At 46.2% G+C, this 20,774-nt stretch overlaps 1 protein-coding gene across 1 annotated transcript in view; it reads right to left on the reverse strand.

Annotated features, from left to right (window-relative positions):
- Nucleotides 1–789: 789 nt before the first annotated feature.
- The window catches only part of LOC120053570 (atrial natriuretic peptide receptor 3-like), an 83,310-nt gene continuing 63,325 nt past the window's right edge, over nt 790–20,774 (reverse strand). Inside the window, exons 5-8 of the mRNA XM_039000703.1 lie at nt 18,911–19,005; nt 5,690–5,810; nt 3,138–3,222; nt 790–991 (exon numbers count right to left, since the gene is read on the reverse strand). Of these exons, the coding sequence (XP_038856631.1) occupies nt 880–991; nt 3,138–3,222; nt 5,690–5,810; nt 18,911–19,005 (413 nt within the window). The 3' untranslated portion in view covers nt 790–879. The remainder of the gene's footprint in view (nt 992–3,137; nt 3,223–5,689; nt 5,811–18,910; nt 19,006–20,774) is intronic.

Raw genomic sequence — 20,774 nt, forward strand, 5'->3', positions numbered from 1 at the left:
CCTCTGACCTGGCCTATACCAGTTAACCTCTGACCTGGCCTATACCAGTTAACCTCTGACCTGGCCTATACCAGTTAACCTCTGACCTGGCCTATACCAGTTAACCTCTGACCCGGCCTATACCAGTTAACCTCTGACCTGGCCTATACCAGTTAACCTCTGACCTGGCCTATACCAGTTAACCTCTGACCTGGCCTATACCAGTTAACCTCTGACCTGGCCTATACCAGTTAACCTCTGACCTGGCCTATACCAGTTAACCTCTGACCTGGCCTATACCAGTTAACCTCTGATCTGGCCTACACCAGTTACCTCTGATCTGGCCTACACCAGTTACCTCTGATCTGGCCTACACCAGTTACCTCTGATCTGGCCTACACCAGTTATCTCAGGTTTGACTAAAACACAGCAGGGTGGAGAGCAAATGCATTTTTACTGACAAACAGGTCAAAACTTTTCCAAAATCTCATGACAACAGCGTCCATTATCTGAATACATTCACACCCACGATTCTGTACATTGACAACTATGCAGTGTTATACTACTAAGGTCTTAATGATTACTAAAAGCAATTTGCACAGACTATAAAATGCTTCCGTGCTGGCCCTCTTAAGGGGAGAATACACACCTATATCTTTCTGCAGAGATGAGATGCAAGTGGTGCTTTTGTGACAGCTAACTTTCCTGAGTTGATGAAATTCCAAAACGTTAAAACACCCCCCCAAAAAAAAAAAAACACAAAACAATGACACTATGTCTTTCTTTAAATAGCATGAGTACTCTGACAGCAGGGTACAGTGTGTCGAGTCTTTGGTCACATTCCCATGATGCTTGGCTGGAACGGAACCGTCAGGAGCCACAGACGAACGCGGTGAGGCTCTACGCCGCCGAGAAGATGGATCTGACAGAATCTTCTCGTAGCTGACGATGTTTCCCCGTGTCACGTTCCTCCCTGGCTGTGCGTCTCTCAACGGTTATAGTGTAGTTCTTCCTGTTAGCAACAACAACAAGCTTTGAGTTTCACATTCATTACGATTTCATTTAGACCAGGCAAGTTATGTATGTTTACTGTGATGCTTACCTCATAGTTGTCACGTCTGTATTCCCACTACAGTTGTCACGTCTGTATTCCCACTACAGTTGTCACGTCTGTATTCCCACTATAGCTGTCACGTCTGTATTCCCACTATAGCTGTCACGTCTGTATTCCCACTATAGCTGTCACGTCTGTATTCCCACTATAGCTGTCACGTCTGTATTCCCACTATACCTGTCACGTCTGTATTCACCCTATAGTTGTCACGTCTGTATTCCCACTATAGCTGTGACGTCTGTATTCCCACTATAGCTGTCACGTCTGTATTCCCACTACAGTTGTCACGTCTGTATTCCCACTATAGCTGTCACGTCTGTATTCCCACTATAGCTGTCACGTCTGTATTCCCACTATAGCTGTCACGTCTGTATTCCCACTATAGCTGTCACGTCTGTATTCCCACTATAGTTGTCACGTCTGTATTCCCACTACAGTTGTCACGTCTGTATTCCCACTATAGTTGTCACGTCTGTATTCACCCTATAGCTGTCGTGTCTGTATTCACCCTATAGCTGTCACGTCTGTATTCCCAGTACAGTTGTCACGTCTGTATTCCCACTATAGCTGTCACGTCTGTATTCCCACTACAGTTGTCACGTCTGTATTCCCACTATAGTTGTCACGTCTGTATTCACCCTATAGCTGTCGTGTCTGTATTCATCCTATAGCTGTCGTGTCTGTATTCACCCTACAGCTGTCACGTCTGTATTCCCACTATAGCTGTCACGTCTGTATTCCCACTATAGCTGTCACGTCTGTATTCCTATGTCTGTATTCACCCTATAGCTGTCATGGCTGTATTCCACCTATAGCTGTCATGTCTGTATTCCTATGTCTGTATTCACCCTATAGCTGTCGTGTCTGTATTCACCCTATAGCTGTCACGTCTGTATTCCCACTATAGCTGTCACGTCTGTATTCCCACTATAGCTGTCACGTCTGTATTCCCACTATAGCTGTCACGTCTGTATTCCCACTATAGCTGTCACGTCTGTATTCCCACTATAGCTGTCACGTCTGTATTCCCACTATAGTTGTCACGTCTGTATTCCCACTATAGCTGTCACGTCTGTATTCCCACTATAGCTGTCACGTCTGTATTCCCACTATACCTGTCACGTCTGTATTCCCACTATAGCTGTCACGTCTGTATTCCCACTATAGTTGTCACGTCTGTATTCCCACTATAGCTGTCACGTCTGTATTCCCACTACAGTTGTCACGTCTGTATTCCCACTATAGCTGTCACGTCTGTATTCCCACTATAGCTGTCACGTCTGTATTCCCACTATAGCTGTCACGTCTGTATTCCCACTATAGCTGTCACGTCTGTATTCCCACTATAGTTGTCACGTCTGTATTCCCACTACAGTTGTCACGTCTGTATTCCCACTATAGTTGTCACGTCTGTATTCACCCTATAGCTGTCGTGTCTGTATTCACCCTATAGCTGTCACGTCTGTATTCCCAGTACAGTTGTCACGTCTGTATTCCCACTATAGCTGTCACGTCTGTATTCCCACTACAGTTGTCACGTCTGTATTCCCACTATAGTTGTCACGTCTGTATTCACCCTATAGCTGTCGTGTCTGTATTCATCCTATAGCTGTCGTGTCTGTATTCACCCTACAGCTGTCACGTCTGTATTCCCACTATAGCTGTCACGTCTGTATTCCCACTATAGCTGTCACGTCTGTATTCCTATGTCTGTATTCACCCTATAGCTGTCATGGCTGTATTCCACCTATAGCTGTCATGTCTGTATTCCTATGTCTGTATTCACCCTATAGCTGTCGTGTCTGTATTCACCCTATAGCTGTCACGTCTGTATTCCCACTATAGCTGTCACGTCTGTATTCCCACTATAGCTGTCACGTCTGTATTCCTATGTCTGTATTCACCCTATAGCTGTCAGTCGTTATGCTTTTCCTATAGATCAGTGCTGTCTTTGAGGTGAGGTTAAAATGAAGCTTGAATCCAGTTGAAATGAGCCAAACTTTTAATTAAACGTTTAATTTAAGAGGTTGAAGTGCCGTTTTACCTGATGAAGTAGAAGGCCATGAGCAGTGCTGTCCCCAGCAGGGCTCCCACTATGATCCCAGTAACAGCAGATACTCCTAGTCCGCCTGCTTGGAGAGGAAGACGGAGGCTATTAGTTAGGCTAACGACACCTCTGCTACACACCTGTGTTACACTATATTTTAAACTTGATTGTCTGGAGTGCCCTTAAGAGGACTACATTAGACAAGCTCATCGGCAGCTAAGCTAATGTGGATGATGATTTCAAATGTATATCGAACACCGGAGATGAATACCTGCAGGCTAGATCTGAATACCTGCAGGCTAGATCTGAATACCTGCAGGCTAGATCTGAATACCTGCACGCTAGATCTGAATACCTGCACGCTAGATCTGAATACCTGCACGCTAGATCTGAATACCTGCACGCTAGAGCTGAATACCTGCAGGCTAGATCTGAAAACCTGCACGCTAGACCTGAATACCTGCACGCTAGAGCTGAATACCTGCAGGCTAGATCTGAATACCTGCAGGCTAGATCTGAATACCTGCACGCTAGAGCTGAATACCTGCAGGCTAGATCTGAATACCTGCACGCTAGAGCTGAATACCTGCACGCTAGATCTGAATACCTGCAGGCTAGATCTGAATACCTGCAGGCTTGAGCTGAAAACCTGCAGGCTTGAGCTGAAAACATGCAGGCTTGAGCTGAAAACATGCAGGCTAGAGCTGAAAACCTGCAGGCTAGAGCTGAATACCTGCATGCTAGATCTGAATACCTGCATGCTAGATCTGAAAACCTGCATGCTAGATCTGAATACCTGCAGGCTAGAGCTGAATACCTGCAGGCTAGAGCTGAATACCTGCAGGCTAGAGCTGAATACCTGCAGGCTTGAACTGAATACCTGCAGGCTTGAACTGAATACCTGCATGCTAGAGCTGAATACCTGCATGCTAGATCTGAATACCTGCATGCTAGAGCTGAATACCTGCATGCTAGAGCTGAATACCTGCATGCTAGATCTGAAAACCTGCATGCTAGATCTGAATACCTGCAGGCTAGAGCTGAATACCTGCAGGCTAGAGCTGAATACCTGCAGGCTAGAGCTGAATACCTGCAGGCTAGAGCTGAAAACCTGCAGGCTTGATCTGAATACCTGTAGGTTAGATCTGAATACCTGCAGGCTAGATCTGAATACCTGCAGGCTAGATCTGAATACCTGCACGCTAGATCTGAATACCTGCATGCTAGATCTGAATACCTGCAGGCTTGAGCTGAATACCTGCAGGCTAGAGCTGAAAACCTGCAGGCTTAAGCTTCTGTTTCCTTTATTAGCTCTAAAGTATTGTAGAGCTCCTGTATCTAAATATAAAACAGTACCCGGCATCTATTTCAGTCCCATGTCAAGCACTGAACCCCTACATTAAACATCTGAGACAAAACTTGGGGTGTTTCAATCTTATGGCTTGATGTGTGGAGACAGAGACAGAAGCTGTGGAAATAATTTACATGATGTGTCAGACAGGTCTGTGTTTGTTATTGGAGACAGAGAGAACAGAACAGGTCTGTTTGTTGGTGTAGACAGAGAGAACAGAACAGGTCTGTGTTTGTTATTGGAGACAGAGAGAACAGAACAGGTCTGTGTTTGTTATTGGAGACAGAGAGAACAGCACAGGTCTGTGTTTGTTATTGGAGACAGAGAGAACAGCACAGGTCTGTGTTTGTTATTGGAGACAGAGAGAACAGCACAGGTCTGTGTTTGTTATTGGAGACAGAGAGAACAGCACAGGTCTGTGTTTGTTATTACAGACAGAGAGAACAGAACAGGTCTGTGTTTGTTATTGGAGACAGAGAGAACAGAACAGGTCTGTGTTTGTTATTGGAGACAGAGAGAACAGCACAGGTCTGTGTTTGTTATTGGAGACAGAGAGAACAGAACAGGTCTGTGTTTGTTATTGGAGACAGAGAGAACAGAACAGGTCTGTGTTTGTTATTGGAGACAGAGAGAACAGCACAGGTCTGTTTGTTATTGGAGACAGAGAGAACAGCACAGGTCTGTGTTTGTTATTACAGACAGAGAGAACAGAACAGGTCTGTGTTTGTTATTGGAGACAGAGAGAACAGCACAGGTCTGTGTTTGTTATTGGAGACAGAGAGAACAGCACAGGTCTGTGTTTGTTATTACAGACAGAGAGAACAGAACAGGTCTGTGTTTGTTATTGGAGACAGAGAGAACAGAACAGGTCTGTGTTTGTTATTGGAGACAGAGAGAACAGCACAGGTCTGTGTTTGTTATTGGAGACAGAGAGAACAGCACAGGTCTGTGTTTGTTATTGGAGACAGAGAGAACAGAACAGGTCTGTGTTTGTTATTGGAGACAGAGAGAACAGCACAGGTCTGTTTGTTGGTGTGTGTAGTGGTGGAGACATATACAATAATTTGTTTTTGTCTATTGTTGTGACTAAGATGAAGGTCAGATCAAATTTTATGACCAATTTATGCAGAAATCCAGGTAATTCCAAAGGGTTCACATATTTTTTCTTGTCCCTGTATATATATTAGAGATAATTTACATGATTTGTCTGGCAGGTCTGTGTGGTGCACTCTGTGCCGTCCTTTCAGTGTGAAGAGTTCAGGGTTGAACACCGGAAGCATCTGGAAACTCTCGTTCACACCAAAGTAGTTACACACCGTCTGAAAACACAAACACCAAGTAGTTAGCTACAGACCTCTGAAACAATGGCAGTCAATCTCATACTCTATTAGCATTTTCCTGTTGGCTGCCACTCAAAAAAAGGTCCATAAATATAAAGATCATTAAGATCATATTACAGAAACAGTAACAATAAACCCAGCATGCAAAGAAACTGAAAGAAGTGAAATATAACAAAACTGTTCGACATAGAAACACTCACGTTTTTGGGGGAAATTATCTTTATTAACTATGAAATTATGAAAAACATGAATAACATTCCACCCACTTTTGAGCATCGACTCCAGGAAAGGGCTACAGGGTTGTTCAGATTCACTTACATCTGTAGACTTTTTTAATGGCTCAGAATATGAGCTTTCCAAAAGTTGTTTATATTCTATGGAGATCAGTCATTTCGGGAGCCCAGATAATTTATTTATAAATTCCATCATTTGATGGTTCGGTAGTTGGGTTTCCCAAAGGGACTCCAGAGACCAGCATTGCTGACCTAAGTTGTAAATCTAGAAAAAAAGGAGTTGCCTGGTCATGTGTATTTGTATTTAAAATCTACATGTAATATCTTGGAATTTTTTCAAACCATTACTATCTATGATATGGATAGGGTACGGATTCCACATTTGGAACATTGGGGGATGCAAAAGACTGCCCTCGCGATTGCCAAGCATTATTGTGAAATATTAGAGTATGAGCATGCCATTTTGATTCCCAGTTACATTGTTTTTCAATGTACAGTCCTTTATGAAGAGAATCTATAAGGGGGCATTTGACAAGCCAAATGGCAGTATGTGGTTTAAACCCGTCGGATCACTGGAGATGCAGGAGGTTCCAAGATTAGGTTGAACCTTCTGATCACTGGGGATGCAGGAGGTTACAGGATTAGTTTGAACCTTCTGATCACTGGGGATGCAGGAGGTTACAGGATTAGGTTGAACCTTCTGATCACTGGAGATGCAGGAGGTTACAGGATTAGTTTGAGCCTTCTGATCATTGGAGATGCAGGAGGTTACAGGATTAGTTTGAGCCTTCTGATCATTGGAGATGCAGGAGGTTACAGGATTAGTTTGAGCCTTCTGATCACTGGAGATGCAGGAGGTTACAGGATTAGGTTGAACCTTCTGATCATTGGAGATGCAGGAGGTTACAGGATTAGTTTGAGCCTTCTGATCACTGGAGATGCAGGAGGTTACAGGATTAGGTTGAACCCTCTGATCACTGGGGATGCAGGAGGTTACAGGATTAGTTTGAACCTTCTGATCACTGGGGATGCAGGAGGTTACAGGATTAGGTTGAACCTTCTGATCACTGGGGATGCAGGAGGTTACAGGATTAGGTTGAACCTTCTGATCACTGGGGATGCAGGAGGTTACAGGATTAGGTTGAACCTTCTGATCACTGGAGATGCAGGAGGTTACAGGATTCGTTTGAAGTTATCTGTTCTGATCACTGGAGATGCAGAAGGTTACAGGATTAGTTTGAAGTTATCTGTTCTGATAACTGGGGATGCAGGAGGTTACAGGATTAGTTTGAAGTTATCCCTTCTTACATCATAGGTATAGGGTCGGTTTGCCTTTTAGATGATTATTAATACAATCACATAGACAGGTGGGACATGATCCTAGATCAACACTCCTACTGAGACTCTTCATGACCTGATCCCAGATCACCACTCCTACTGAGACTCTTCATGACCTGATCCCAGATCACCACTCCTACTGAGACTCTGTATGACCTGATCCTAGATCATCACTCCTACTGAGACTCTTCATGACCTGATCCCAGATCACCACTCCTACTGAGACTCTGTATGACCTGATCCTAGATCACCACTCCTACTGAGACTCTTCATGACCTGATCCCAGATCACCACTCCTACTGAGACGCTTCATGACCTGATCCCAGATCACCACTCCTACTGAGACGCTTCATGACCTGATCCCAGATCACCACTCCTACTGAGACGCTTTATGACCTGATCCCAGATCACCACTCCTACTGAGAGACTCTTTATGACCTGATCCCAGATCATCACTCCTACTGAGACTCTTCATGACCTGATCCTAGATCACCACTCCTACTGGGAGACTCTTCATGACCTGATCCCAGATCACCACTCCTACTGAGACTCTGTATGACCTGATCCTAGATCACCACTCCTACTGAGACGCTTTATGACCTGATCCCAGATCACCACTCCTACTGAGACTCTTCATGACCTGATCCCAGATCATCACTCCTACTGAGACTCTTCATGACCTGATCCCAGATCACCACTCCTACTGAGACTCTTCATGACCTGATCCCAGATCACCACTCCTACTGAGACTCTTCATGACCTGATCCTAGATCAACACTACTACTGAGACTCTTTATGATCTGATCCCAGATCAACAGTCCTTCTCTGAGACTCTTCATGACCTGATCCCAGATCACCACTCCTACTGAGACTCTTCATGACCTGATCCCAGATCACCACTCCTACTGAGACTCTTCATGACCTGATCCCAGATCACCACTCCTACTGAGAGACTCTTCATGACCTGATCCTAGATCAACACTACTACTGAGACTCTTTATGATCTGATCCCAGATCAACACTCCTTCTCTGAGACTCTTTATGACCTGATCCCAGATCAGCACTCCTACTGAGAGACTCTTCATGACCTGATCCCAGATCACCACTCCTACTGAGACTCTTCATGACCTGATCCCAGATCACCACTCCTACTGAGACTCTTCATGACCTGATCCTAGATCAACACTCCTTCTCTGAGACTCTTTATGACCTGATCCCAGATCAGCACTCCTACTGAGAGACTCTTCATGACCTGATCCCAGATCAGCACTCCTACTGAGAGACTCTTCATGACCTGATCCCAGATCAGCACTCCTACTGAGAGACTCTTCATGACCTGATCCCAGATCAGCACTCCTACTGAGAGACTCTTTATGACCTGATCCCAGATCAGCACTCCTACTGAGAGACTCTTTATGACCTGATCCCAGATCAGCACTCCTACTGAGAGACTCTTTATGACCTGATCCTAGATCACCACTCCTACTGAGAGACTCGTTATGACCTGATCCTAGATCAACACTCCTACTGAGACTCTTCATGACCTGATCCCAGATCAGCACTCCTACTGAGAGACTCTTTATGACCTGATCCCAGATCACCACTCCTACTCTGAGACTCTATATGACCTGATCCTAGATCAACACTCCTACTGAGACTCTTCATGACCTGATCCTAGATCACCACTCCTACTGAGACTCTGTATGACCTGATCCCAGATCACCACTCCTACTGGGATACTCTTTATGACCTGATCCCAGATCACCACTCCTACTGAGACTCTTTATGACCTGATCCCAGATCACCACTCCTTCTCTGAGACTCTTTATGACCTGATCCTAGATCAACACTCCTACTGAGACTCTTCATGACCTGATCCTAGATCAACACTACTACTGAGACTCTTTATGATCTGATCCCAGATCAACACTCCTTCTCTGAGACTCTTTATGACCTGATCCCAGATCACCACTCCTACTGAGACGCTTTATGACCTGATCCCAGATCACCACTCCTACTGAGACTCTTCATGACCTGATCCCAGATCACCACTCCTACTGAGACTCTTCATGACCTGATCCCAGATCACCACTCCTACGGAGACTCTTCATGACCTGATCCCAGATCACCACTCCTACTGAGACTCTTCATGACCTGATCCCAGATCACCACTCCTACTGAGACTCTTCATGACCTGATCCCAGATCACCACTCCTACTGAGACTCTTCATGACCTGATCCTAGATCAACACTACTACTGAGACTCTTTATGATCTGATCCCAGATCAACACTCCTTCTCTGAGACTCTTCATGACCTGATCCTAGATCAACACTACTACTGAGAGACTCTTCATGACCTGATCCTAGATCAACACTCCTACTGGGAGACTCTTTATGACCTGATTCCAGATCAGCACTCCTTCTCTGAGACTCTTTATGACCTGATCCCAGATCACCACTCCTACTGAGACGCGTTATGACCTGATCCCAGATCACCACTCCTACTGAGACTCTTCATGACCTGATCCTAGATCACCACTCCTACTGGGAGACTCTTCATGACCTGATCCCAGATCACCACTCCTACTGAGACTCTGTATGACCTGATCCTAGATCACCACTCCTACTGGGAGACTCTTCATGACCTGATCCCAGATCACCACTCCTACTGAGACTCTGTATGACCTGATCCTAGATCAACACTCCTACTGAGACTATTCATGACCTGATCCCAGATCACCACTCCTACTGGGATACTCTTTATGACCTGATCCCAGATCACCACTCCTTCTCTGAGACTCTTTATGACCTGATCCCAGATCAGCACTCCTAATGAGACGCTTTATGACCTGATCCTAGATCACCACTCCTACTGAGATTCTTCATGACCTGATCCCAGATCATCACTCCTACTGAGACTCTTCATGACCTGATCCCAGATCACCACTCCTACTGAGACTCTTCATGACCTGATCCCAGATCACCACTCCTACTGAGACTCTTCATGACCTGATCCTAGATCAACACTACTACTGAGACTCTTTATGATCTGATCCCAGATCAACACTCCTTCTCTGAGACTCTTTATGACCTGATCCCAGATCAGCACTCCTTCTCTGAGACTCTTTATGACCTGATCCCAGATCAGCACTCCTTCTCTGAGACTCTTCATGACCTGATCCCAGATCACCACTCCTACTGAGACTCTTCATGACCTGATCCCAGATCACCACTCCTACTGAGACTCTTCATGACCTGATCCCAGATCACCACTCCTACTGAGACTCTTCATGACCTGATCCTAGATCAACACTACTACTGAGACTCTTTATGATCTGATCCCAGATCAACACTCCTTCTCTGAGACTCTTTATGACCTGATCCCAGATCAGCACTCCTACTGAGAGACTCTTCATGACCTGATCCCAGATCAGCACTCCTTCTCTGAGACTCTTCATGACCTGATCCCAGATCACCACTCCTACTGAGACTCTTCATGACCTGATCCCAGATCACCACTCCTACTGAGACTCTTCATGACCTGATCCCAGATCACCACTCCTACTGAGACTCTTCATGACCTGATCCTAGATCAACACTACTATTGAGACTCTTTATGATCTGATCCCAGATCAACACTCCTTCTCTGAGACTCTTTATGACCTGATCCCAGATCAGCACTCCTACTGAGAGACTCTTCATGCCCTGATCCCAGATCAGCACTCCTACTGAGAGACTCTTTATGACCTGATCCTAGATCACCACTCCTACTGAGAGACTCGTTATGACCTGATCCTAGATCAACACTCCTACTGAGACTCTTCATGACCTGATCCCAGATCAGCACTCCTACTGAGAGACTCTTTATGACCTGATCCCAGATCACCACTCCTACTCTGAGACTCTATATGACCTGATCCTAGATCAACACTCCTACTGAGACTCTTCATGACCTGATCCTAGATCACCACTCCTACTGAGACTCTGTATGACCTGATCCCAGATCACCACTCCTACTGGGATACTCTTTATGACCTGATCCCAGATCACCACTCCTTCTCTGAGACTCTTTATGACCTGATCCTAGATCAACACTCCTACTGAGACTCTTCATGACCTGATCCTAGATCAACACTACTACTGAGACTCTTTATGATCTGATCCCAGATCAACACTCCTTCTCTGAGACTCTTTATGACCTGATCCCAGATCACCACTCCTACTGAGACGCTTTATGACCTGATCCCAGATCACCACTCCTACTGAGACTCTTCATGACCTGATCCCAGATCACCACTCCTACGGAGACTCTTCATGACCTGATCCCAGATCACCACTCCTACTGAGACTCTTCATGACCTGATCCCAGATCACCACTCCTACTGAGACTCTTCATGACCTGATCCCAGATCACCACTCCTACTGAGACTCTTCATGACCTGATCCCAGATCAACCTACTACTGAAGACTCTTTATGATCTAGATCCCAGATCAACACTCCTTCTCTGAGACTCTTCATGACCTGACCTCAAATCAACCACTACTGAGAGACTTCTTCATGACCTGATCCTAGATCACACTCCACTGAGACTCTTCATGACCTGATCCAGATCACCACTCCTACTGAGCCTTCATGACCTGATCTGATCACCACCCACTCTGAGGACTCTTTATGACCTGATCCTAGATCACACTCCTACTCTGAGACCTCTTCATGACCTGATCCCAGATCACACCCTCTCTGAGACTCTTTATACCTGATCCCAGATCACACTCCTTCTCTGAGACTCTTTCATGACCTGATCCCAGATCACCACTCCTACTGGAGACTCTTATGACCTGATCCCAGATCACACTCCTATCTAGACTCTTATGACCTGATCCCAGATCACCACTCCTACTGAGACGCTTTATGACCTGATCCCAGATCACCACTCCTACTGAGACTCTTCATGACCTGATCCTAGATCACCACTCCTACTGGGAGACTCTTCATGACCTGATCCCAGATCACCACTCCTAATGAGACGCTTTATGACCTGATCCTAGATCACCACTCCTACTGAGACTCTTCATGACCTGATCCCAGATCATCACTCCTACTGAGACTCTTCATGACCTGATCCCAGATACCACCCTACTGACAGACTCTTCATGACCTGATCCCAGATCACCACTCCTACTGAGACTCTTCATGACCTGATCCTAGATCACACTACTACTGAGACTCTTTATGATCTGATCCCAGATCAACATCCTTCTCTGAGACTCTTTATGACCGATCCCAGATCACACTCCTACTGGAGACTCTTCATGACCTGATCCCGATCAGCCCTCCTTCTGAGACTCTTCATGACCTGATCCCAGATCACCACTCCTACTGAGACTCTTCATGACCTGATCCCAGATCACCCTCCTACTGAGACTCTTCATGACCTGATCCAGATCACACTCCTACTGAGACTCTTCATGACCGATCCTAGACTCAACACTACTATTGAGACTCTTTATGATCTGATCCCAGATCAACACTCCTTCTCTGAGACTCTTTATGACCTGATCCCAGATCAGCACTCCTACTGAGAGACTCTTCATGCCCTGATCCCAGATCAGCACTCCTACTGAAGACTCTTATGACCTGATCCAGATCACCACTCCTACTGAGAACTCTTCTGACCTGATCCTAGATCAACACTCCTACTGAGACTCTTCATGACCTGATCCCGATCAGCATCCTACTGAGAGACTCTTTATGACCTGATCCCAGATCACCACTCCTACTGAGACTCTTCATGACCTGACCCAGATCACCCACTCCACTAGAGACTCTCATGACCTGATCCCAGATCACCACTCCTACGGAGACTCTTCATGACCTGATCCCAGATCACCACTCCTACTGAGACTCTTCATGACCTGATCCCAGATCACCACTCCTACTGAGACTCTTCTATGACCTGATCCCAATCACCACTCCTACTGAGACTCTTCATGACCTGATCCTAGATCAACACTACTACTGAGACTCTTTATGATCTGATCCCAGATCAACACTCCTTCTCTGAGACTCTTATGACCTGATCCCTAGATCAACACTCTACCGAGAGCTCTCATGACCTGATCCTAGATCAACACTCCTACTGAGACTCTTCATGACCTGATCCTAGATCACCACTCCTACTGAGACTCTGTATGACCTGATCCCAGATCACCACTCCTACTGGGATACTCTTTATGCTGACCTGATCCCAGATCACCACTCCTCTCTCTGAGACCTTTATGACCTATCCCAGATCACACTCCTACTGAGACTCTCATGACCTGATCCTAGATCACACTACCTACTGAGACTCTTTATGATCTGATCCCAGATCAACACTCCTTCTTGAGACTCTTTATGACCTGATCCCAGATCACCACTCCTACTGAGACGCTTTATGACCTGTCCCAGTCACCACTCTCTCTACTGAGACTCTTCATGCCTGATCCCAGATCACCACTCCTACTGAACTCTCATGACCTGATCCCAGATCACCACTCCTACGGAGACTCTTGACCTGATCCCAGATCACCACTCCTACTGAGACTCTTCATGACCTGATCCCAGATCACCACTCCTACTGAGACTCTTCATGACCTGATCCTAGATCACACTACTACTGAGACTCTTTATGATCTGATCCCAGATCAACACTCCTCTCTGAGACTCTTCATGACCTGATCCTAGATCAACACTACTACTGAGAGACTCTTCATGACCTGATCCTAGATCAACACTCCTACTGAGACTCTTCATGACCTGATCCTAGATCACCACTCCTACTGAGACTCTTATAGACCTGATCCTAGATCACCACTCCTTCTGAGACTCTTTATGACCTGATCCTAGATCAACACCTACTCTGGACTCTTACATGACCTGATCCAGATCACACTCCTCCTGAGACTCTTTATGACCGGATCCCAGATCACACTCCTTCTCTGAGACTCTTTATGACCTGATCCCAGATCAGCACTCCTACTGGGAGACTCTTTATGACCTGATCCCAGATCAGCACTCCTTCTCTGAGACTCTTTATGACCTGATCCCAGATCAGCACTCCTACTGGGAGACTCTTTATGACCTGATCCCAGATCAGCACTCCTTCTCTGAGACTCTTTATGACCTGATCCCAGATCACCACTCCTACTGAGACGCTTTATGACCTGATCCCAGATCACCACTCCTACTGAGACTCTTTCATGACCTGATCCTAGATACCACTCCTACTGGGAGACTCTTCATGACCTGATCCCAGATCACCACTCCTAATGAGACGCTTTATGACCTGATCCTAGATCACCACTCCTACTGAGACTCTTCATGACCTGATCCCAGATCATCACTCCTACTGAGACTCTTCATGACCTGATCCCAGATACCACTCCTACTGAGACTCTTCATGACCTATCCCAGATCACCATCCTACTGAGACTCTTCATGACCTGATCCTAGATCAACACTACTACTGAGACTCTTTATGATCTGATCCCAGATCAACACTCCTTCTCTGAGACTCTTATGACCTGACCCAGATCAGCACTCCTACTGAAGACTCTTCATGACCTGATCCCAATCACACCCTTCTCTAGACTCTTCATGACCTGATCCCAGATCACCATCCTACTGAGACTCTTCATGACCTGATCCCAGATCACCACTCCTACTGAGACTCTTCATGACCTGATCCAGATCACCATCCTAGCTACTCTCATGACCTGATCCTAGATCAACCTACTATTGAGACTCTTATTATCTGATCCAGATCACACTCCTCCTGAGACTCTTTATGACCTGATCCCAGATCAGCACTCCTACTGAAGACTCTTCATGCCCGATCCCAGATCAGCACTCCTACTGAGAGACTCTTTATGACCTGATCCTAGATCACCACTCCTACTGAGAGACTCGTTATGACCTGATCCTAGATCAACACTCCTACTGAGACTCTTCATGACCTGATCCCAGATCAGCACTCCTACTGAGAGACTCTTTATGACCTGATCCCAGATCACCACTCCTACTGAGACTCTTCATGACCTGATCCCAGATCACCACTCCTACTGAGACTCTTCATGACCTGATCCCAGATCACCCCTCCTCGAGACTCTTCTGACCTGATCCCAGATCACCACTCCTACTGAGACTCTTTCATGACCTGATCCCAGATCACCACTCCTACTGAGACTCTCATGACCTGCCCAGATCACCACTCCACTGAGACCTTTCATGACCTGATCCTAGATCAACACTACTACTGAGACTCTTTATACTGATCCCAGATCAACACTCCTCCTGAGACTCTTATGACCTGATCCTAGATCAACAACTACTGAACTCTTCATGACCTGTCCTAGATCAACACTCCTACTGAGACTCTTCATGACCTGATCCTAGATCACCACTCACTGAGACTCTATGACCTGATCCCAGATCACCACTCCTACTGGGATACTCTTTATGACCTGATCCCAGATCACCACTCCTTCTCTGAGACTCTTTATACCTGATCCTAGATCAACACTCCTACTGAACTCTTCATGACCTGATCCTAGATCAACACTACTACTGAGACTCTTTATGACTCTGATCCCAGATCAACACTCCTTCTCTGAGACTCTTTATGACCTGATCCCAGATCACCACTCCTACTGAGACGCTTTATGACCTATCCCAGATCACCACTCCTACTGGACTCTCATGACCTGATCCCAGATCACCACTCCTACTGAGACTCTTCATACCTGATCCCAGATCACCACTCCTACGGAGACTCTTCATGACCTGATCCCAGATCACCACTCCTACTGAGACTCTTCATGACCTGATCCCAGATCACCACTCCTACTGAGACTCTTCATGACCTGATCCTAGATCAACACTACTACTGAGACCTTTATGATCTGATCCCAGATCAACACTCCTTCTCTGAGACTCTTCATGACCTGATCCTAGATCAACACTACTACTGAGAGACTCTTCATGACCTGATCCTAGATCAACACTCCTACTGAGACTCTTCATGACCTGATCCTAGATCACCACTCCTACTGAGACTCTTCATGACCTGATCCTAGATCACCACTCCTACTCTGAGACTCTTTATGACCTGATCCTAGATCAACACTCCTACTCTGAGACTCTTTATGACCTGATCCCAGATCAGCACTCCTTCTCTGAGACTCTTTATGACCTGATCCCAGATCAGCACTCCTTCTCTGAGACTCTTTATGACCTGATCCCAGATCAGCACTCCTACTGGGAGACTCTTTATGACCTGATCCCAGATCAGCACTCCTTCTCTGAGACTCTTTATGACCTGATCCCAGATCACCACTCCTACTGAGACGCTTTATGACCTGATCCCAGATCACCACTCCTACTGAGACTCTTCATGACCTGATCCTAGATCACCACTCCTACTGGGAGACTCTTCATGACCTGATCCCAGATCACCACTCCTAATGAGACTCTGATGACTGATCCTAGATCACCACTCCTACTGGGAGACTTCATGACCTGATCCCAATCACACTCCTACTGAGACTCTGTATGACCTGAAACTAGATCAACACTCCACTGAGACTATTCATGACCTGATCCCAGATCACCACTCCTACTGGGATACTCTTTTGACCTGATCCCAGATCACCACCCTTCCTCTGAGACTCTTTATGACCTGATCCCAGATCAGCCTCCTAATGAGACGCCTTATGACCTGATCCTAGATCACCACTCCTACTGAGACTCTTCATGACCTGATCCCAGATCATCACTCCTACTGAGACCTTCATGACCTGATCCCAGATCACCACTCCTACTGAGACTCTTCATGACCTGATCCCAGATCACCACTCCTACTGAGACTCTTCATCCCTGATCCTAGTCACACTACTACTGAGACTCTTTATGATCTGATCCCAGATCAACACTCCTTCTCTAGACTCTTTATGACCTGATCCAGATCAGCACTCCTTCTCTGAGACTCTTTATGACCTGATCCCAGATCAGCACTCCTTCTCTGAGACTCTTCATGACCTGATCCCAGATCACCACTCCTACTGAGACTCTTCATGACCTGATCCCAGATCACCACTCTACTGAGACTCTTCATGACCTGATCCCAGATCACCACTCCTACTGAACTCTTCATGACCTGATCCTAATCAACACTACTACTGGACTCTTTATGATCTGATCCCAATCAACACTCCTTCTCTGAGACTCTTTATGACCTGATCCCAGATCAGCACTCCTACTGAGAGACTCTCATGACCTGATCCCAGATCAGCACTCTTCTCTGACTCTTCATGACCTGATCCCAGATCACCACTCCTACTGAGACTCTTCATGACCTGATCCCAGATCACCACTCCTACTGCTACCTTCATGCCTGATCCCGATCACCACTCCTACTGAGACTCTTCATGACCTGATCCTAGATCAACACTCACTATTGAGACTCTTTATGATCTGATCCCGATCAACACTCCTTCTCTGAGCACTCTTTATGACCTGATCCGAGGTCAGCACTCCTACTAGAGACTCTTCATGCCCTGATCCCAGATCAGCACCCTCTCGAGAGACTCTTTATGACCTGATCCTAGTCACCACTCCTACTGAGAGACCGTTATGACCTGATCCTAGATCAACACTCCTACTGGACTCTTTATGACCTATCCCAGATCAGCACTCCTACTGAGAGCTCTTTATGACCTGATCCCAGATCACACTCCTACTCTGAGACTCTATTTGACCTGATCCTAGATCAACACTCCTACTGAGACTCTTCATGACCTGATCCTAGATCACCACTCCTACTGAGACTCTGTATGACCTGATCCCAGATCACCACTCCTACTGGGATACTCTTTATGACCTGTCCCAGATCACCACCCTTCTCTGAGACTCTTTATGACCTGATCCTAGATCACACTCCTCCTGACACTCTTCATGACCTGATCTAGATCAACACTACTACTGAGACTCTTTATGATCTGATCCCAGATCAACACTCCTTCTCTGAGACTCTTTATGACCTGATCCCAGATCACCACTCCTACTGAGACGCTTTATGACCTGATCCCAGATCACACACTCCTACTGAGACTCTTCATGACCTGATCCCAGATCACCACTCCTACTGAGACTCTTCATGACCTGATCCCAGATCACCACTCCTACTGAGACTCTTCATGACCTGATCCCAGATCACCACTCCTACTGAGACTCTTTATGACCTGATCCCAGATCAGCACTCCTTCTCTGAGACTCTTTATGACCTGATCCTAGATCACCACTCCTACTGAGATGCTTTATGACCTGATCCTAGATCAGCACTCCTTCTCTGAGACTCTTTATGACCTGATCCTAGATCACCACTCCTTCTCTGGGACGCTCTATTAATGACGGGCCTGATCAAGAGCCATGCAGAAGGGTCAGGATTAGGTTGAGGCCCTGTTCTTACCTCATAGGTGCCTGCCTCTGTGTTGGTCATGCTCATCACAGAGAAGTCTCCGTATCTGTCCCCGTTGAAGTCCATAGACACCTGGCCTGCGATGCCTGCCCAGCAACCAGAGGACCAGCGGCATGCAAAGAATGGCAGAATTAATTAGCTACAAGAGCCCAACATTCCAAGGAAAACAGAGAGTGGAGTGGAGAAATTTCATCACCGGCCAATATAACAGGAAATCCCATCTCTCCTCCCGCCGTTTGTGTTGGCAGGCCCTCCTAGAATTGTAATTTTATCCCTCCGCCTGTGTTCCCAAAATTTTTGGCATTTAAAAAATATTATTTCTTTTAACAAGAAAATATGACCCTGTTCTTGACAATTCCTACTGATCAAAACATTGTTATTTAAGAGCTGGCTTGGCCTTTTAACCAGTTTGTCCAGTTGGACATGTGCTCTGTGACTGGACTCTAATTATTGCAGATGAAAGAGTTCTGTACTCAGTGTTGACCTCTGACTCATCCCCCATCCTATTAGACAACACATTAATTGTAGTTTAGCTTTCATATTCTGTTATCTTGAGGAGATATTGTGGTGCTGTGGTCCTACACACATTCTGCAAAGGAATTCTGGGGGATTTCAACATAGTTTTCTGCTTAACAGGTCAGGGGAAATGACTTTCTGCTTAACAGGTCAGGGGAAATGACTTTCTGCTTAACAGGTCAGGGGAAATGACTTTCTGCTTAACAGGTCAGGGGAAATGACTTTCTGCTTAACAGGTCAGGGGAAATGACTTTCTGGTTAACAGTCAGGGGAATGACTTCTGCTAACAGGTCAGGGAAATACTTGTTAACAGGTCAGGGGAAATGACTTTCTGCTTAACAGGTCAGGGGAAATGACTTTCTGCTTAACAGGTCAGGGGAAATGACTTTCTGCTTAACAGGTCAGGGGAAATGACTTTCTGCTTAACAGGTCAGGGGAAATGACTTTCTGCTTAACAGGTCAGGGGAAATGACTTTCTGCTTAACATTGGGACACGTATCTCTGTTCAGGATAGGTGCCATGGGACGTTCTCACTGTGTAGGGATAGGGTGCCATTGGGACACTGTTCCACTGTGTAAGGGATAGGGTGCAATGGGACACGTATCTCACTGTGTAAGGGATAGGGTGCCATTGGGACACGTATCTCACTGTGTAAGGGATAGGGTGCCAATGGGACACGTATCTCACTGTGTAAGGGATAGGGTGCCAATGGGACACGTATCTCACTGTGTAAGGGATAGGGTGCCATGTATCTCACTGTGTAAGGGATAGGGTGCCATTAGGACACGTATCTCACTGTGTAAGGGATAGGGTGACATGTATCTCACTGTGTAAGGGATAGGGTGCCATTAGGACATGTATCTCACTGTGTAAGGGATAGGGTGCCAATGGGACACGTATCTCACTGTGTAAGGGATAGGGTGCCATGTATCTCACTGTGTAAGGGATAGGGTGCCATTAGGACGTATCTCACTGTGTAAGGGATAGGGTGCCAATGGGCAACTATCTCACTGTGTAAGGGATAGGGTGCCAAGGGGACACGTCTCACTGTGTAAGGGATAGGGTGCCAATGGGACACGTATCTCACTGTGTCAGGATAGGTGCCATTAGGACCGTATCCACTGTGTAAGGTATGGGTGCCAATGGGACACGTATCCACTGTGTAAGGGATAGGGTGCCAATGGGACACGTATCTCACTGTGTAAGGGATAGGGTGCCATTGGGACACGTATCTCACTGTGTCAGGGATAGGTTGCCATTAGGACACGTATCTCACTGTGTCAGGGATAGGGTGCCATGTATCTCACTGTGTCAGGGATAGGGTGCCATGTATCTCACT

Source organism: Salvelinus namaycush, chromosome 1 (assembly GCF_016432855.1).
Source record: "Salvelinus namaycush isolate Seneca chromosome 1, SaNama_1.0, whole genome shotgun sequence".
Lineage (NCBI taxonomy): Eukaryota > Metazoa > Chordata > Actinopteri > Salmoniformes > Salmonidae > Salvelinus > Salvelinus namaycush.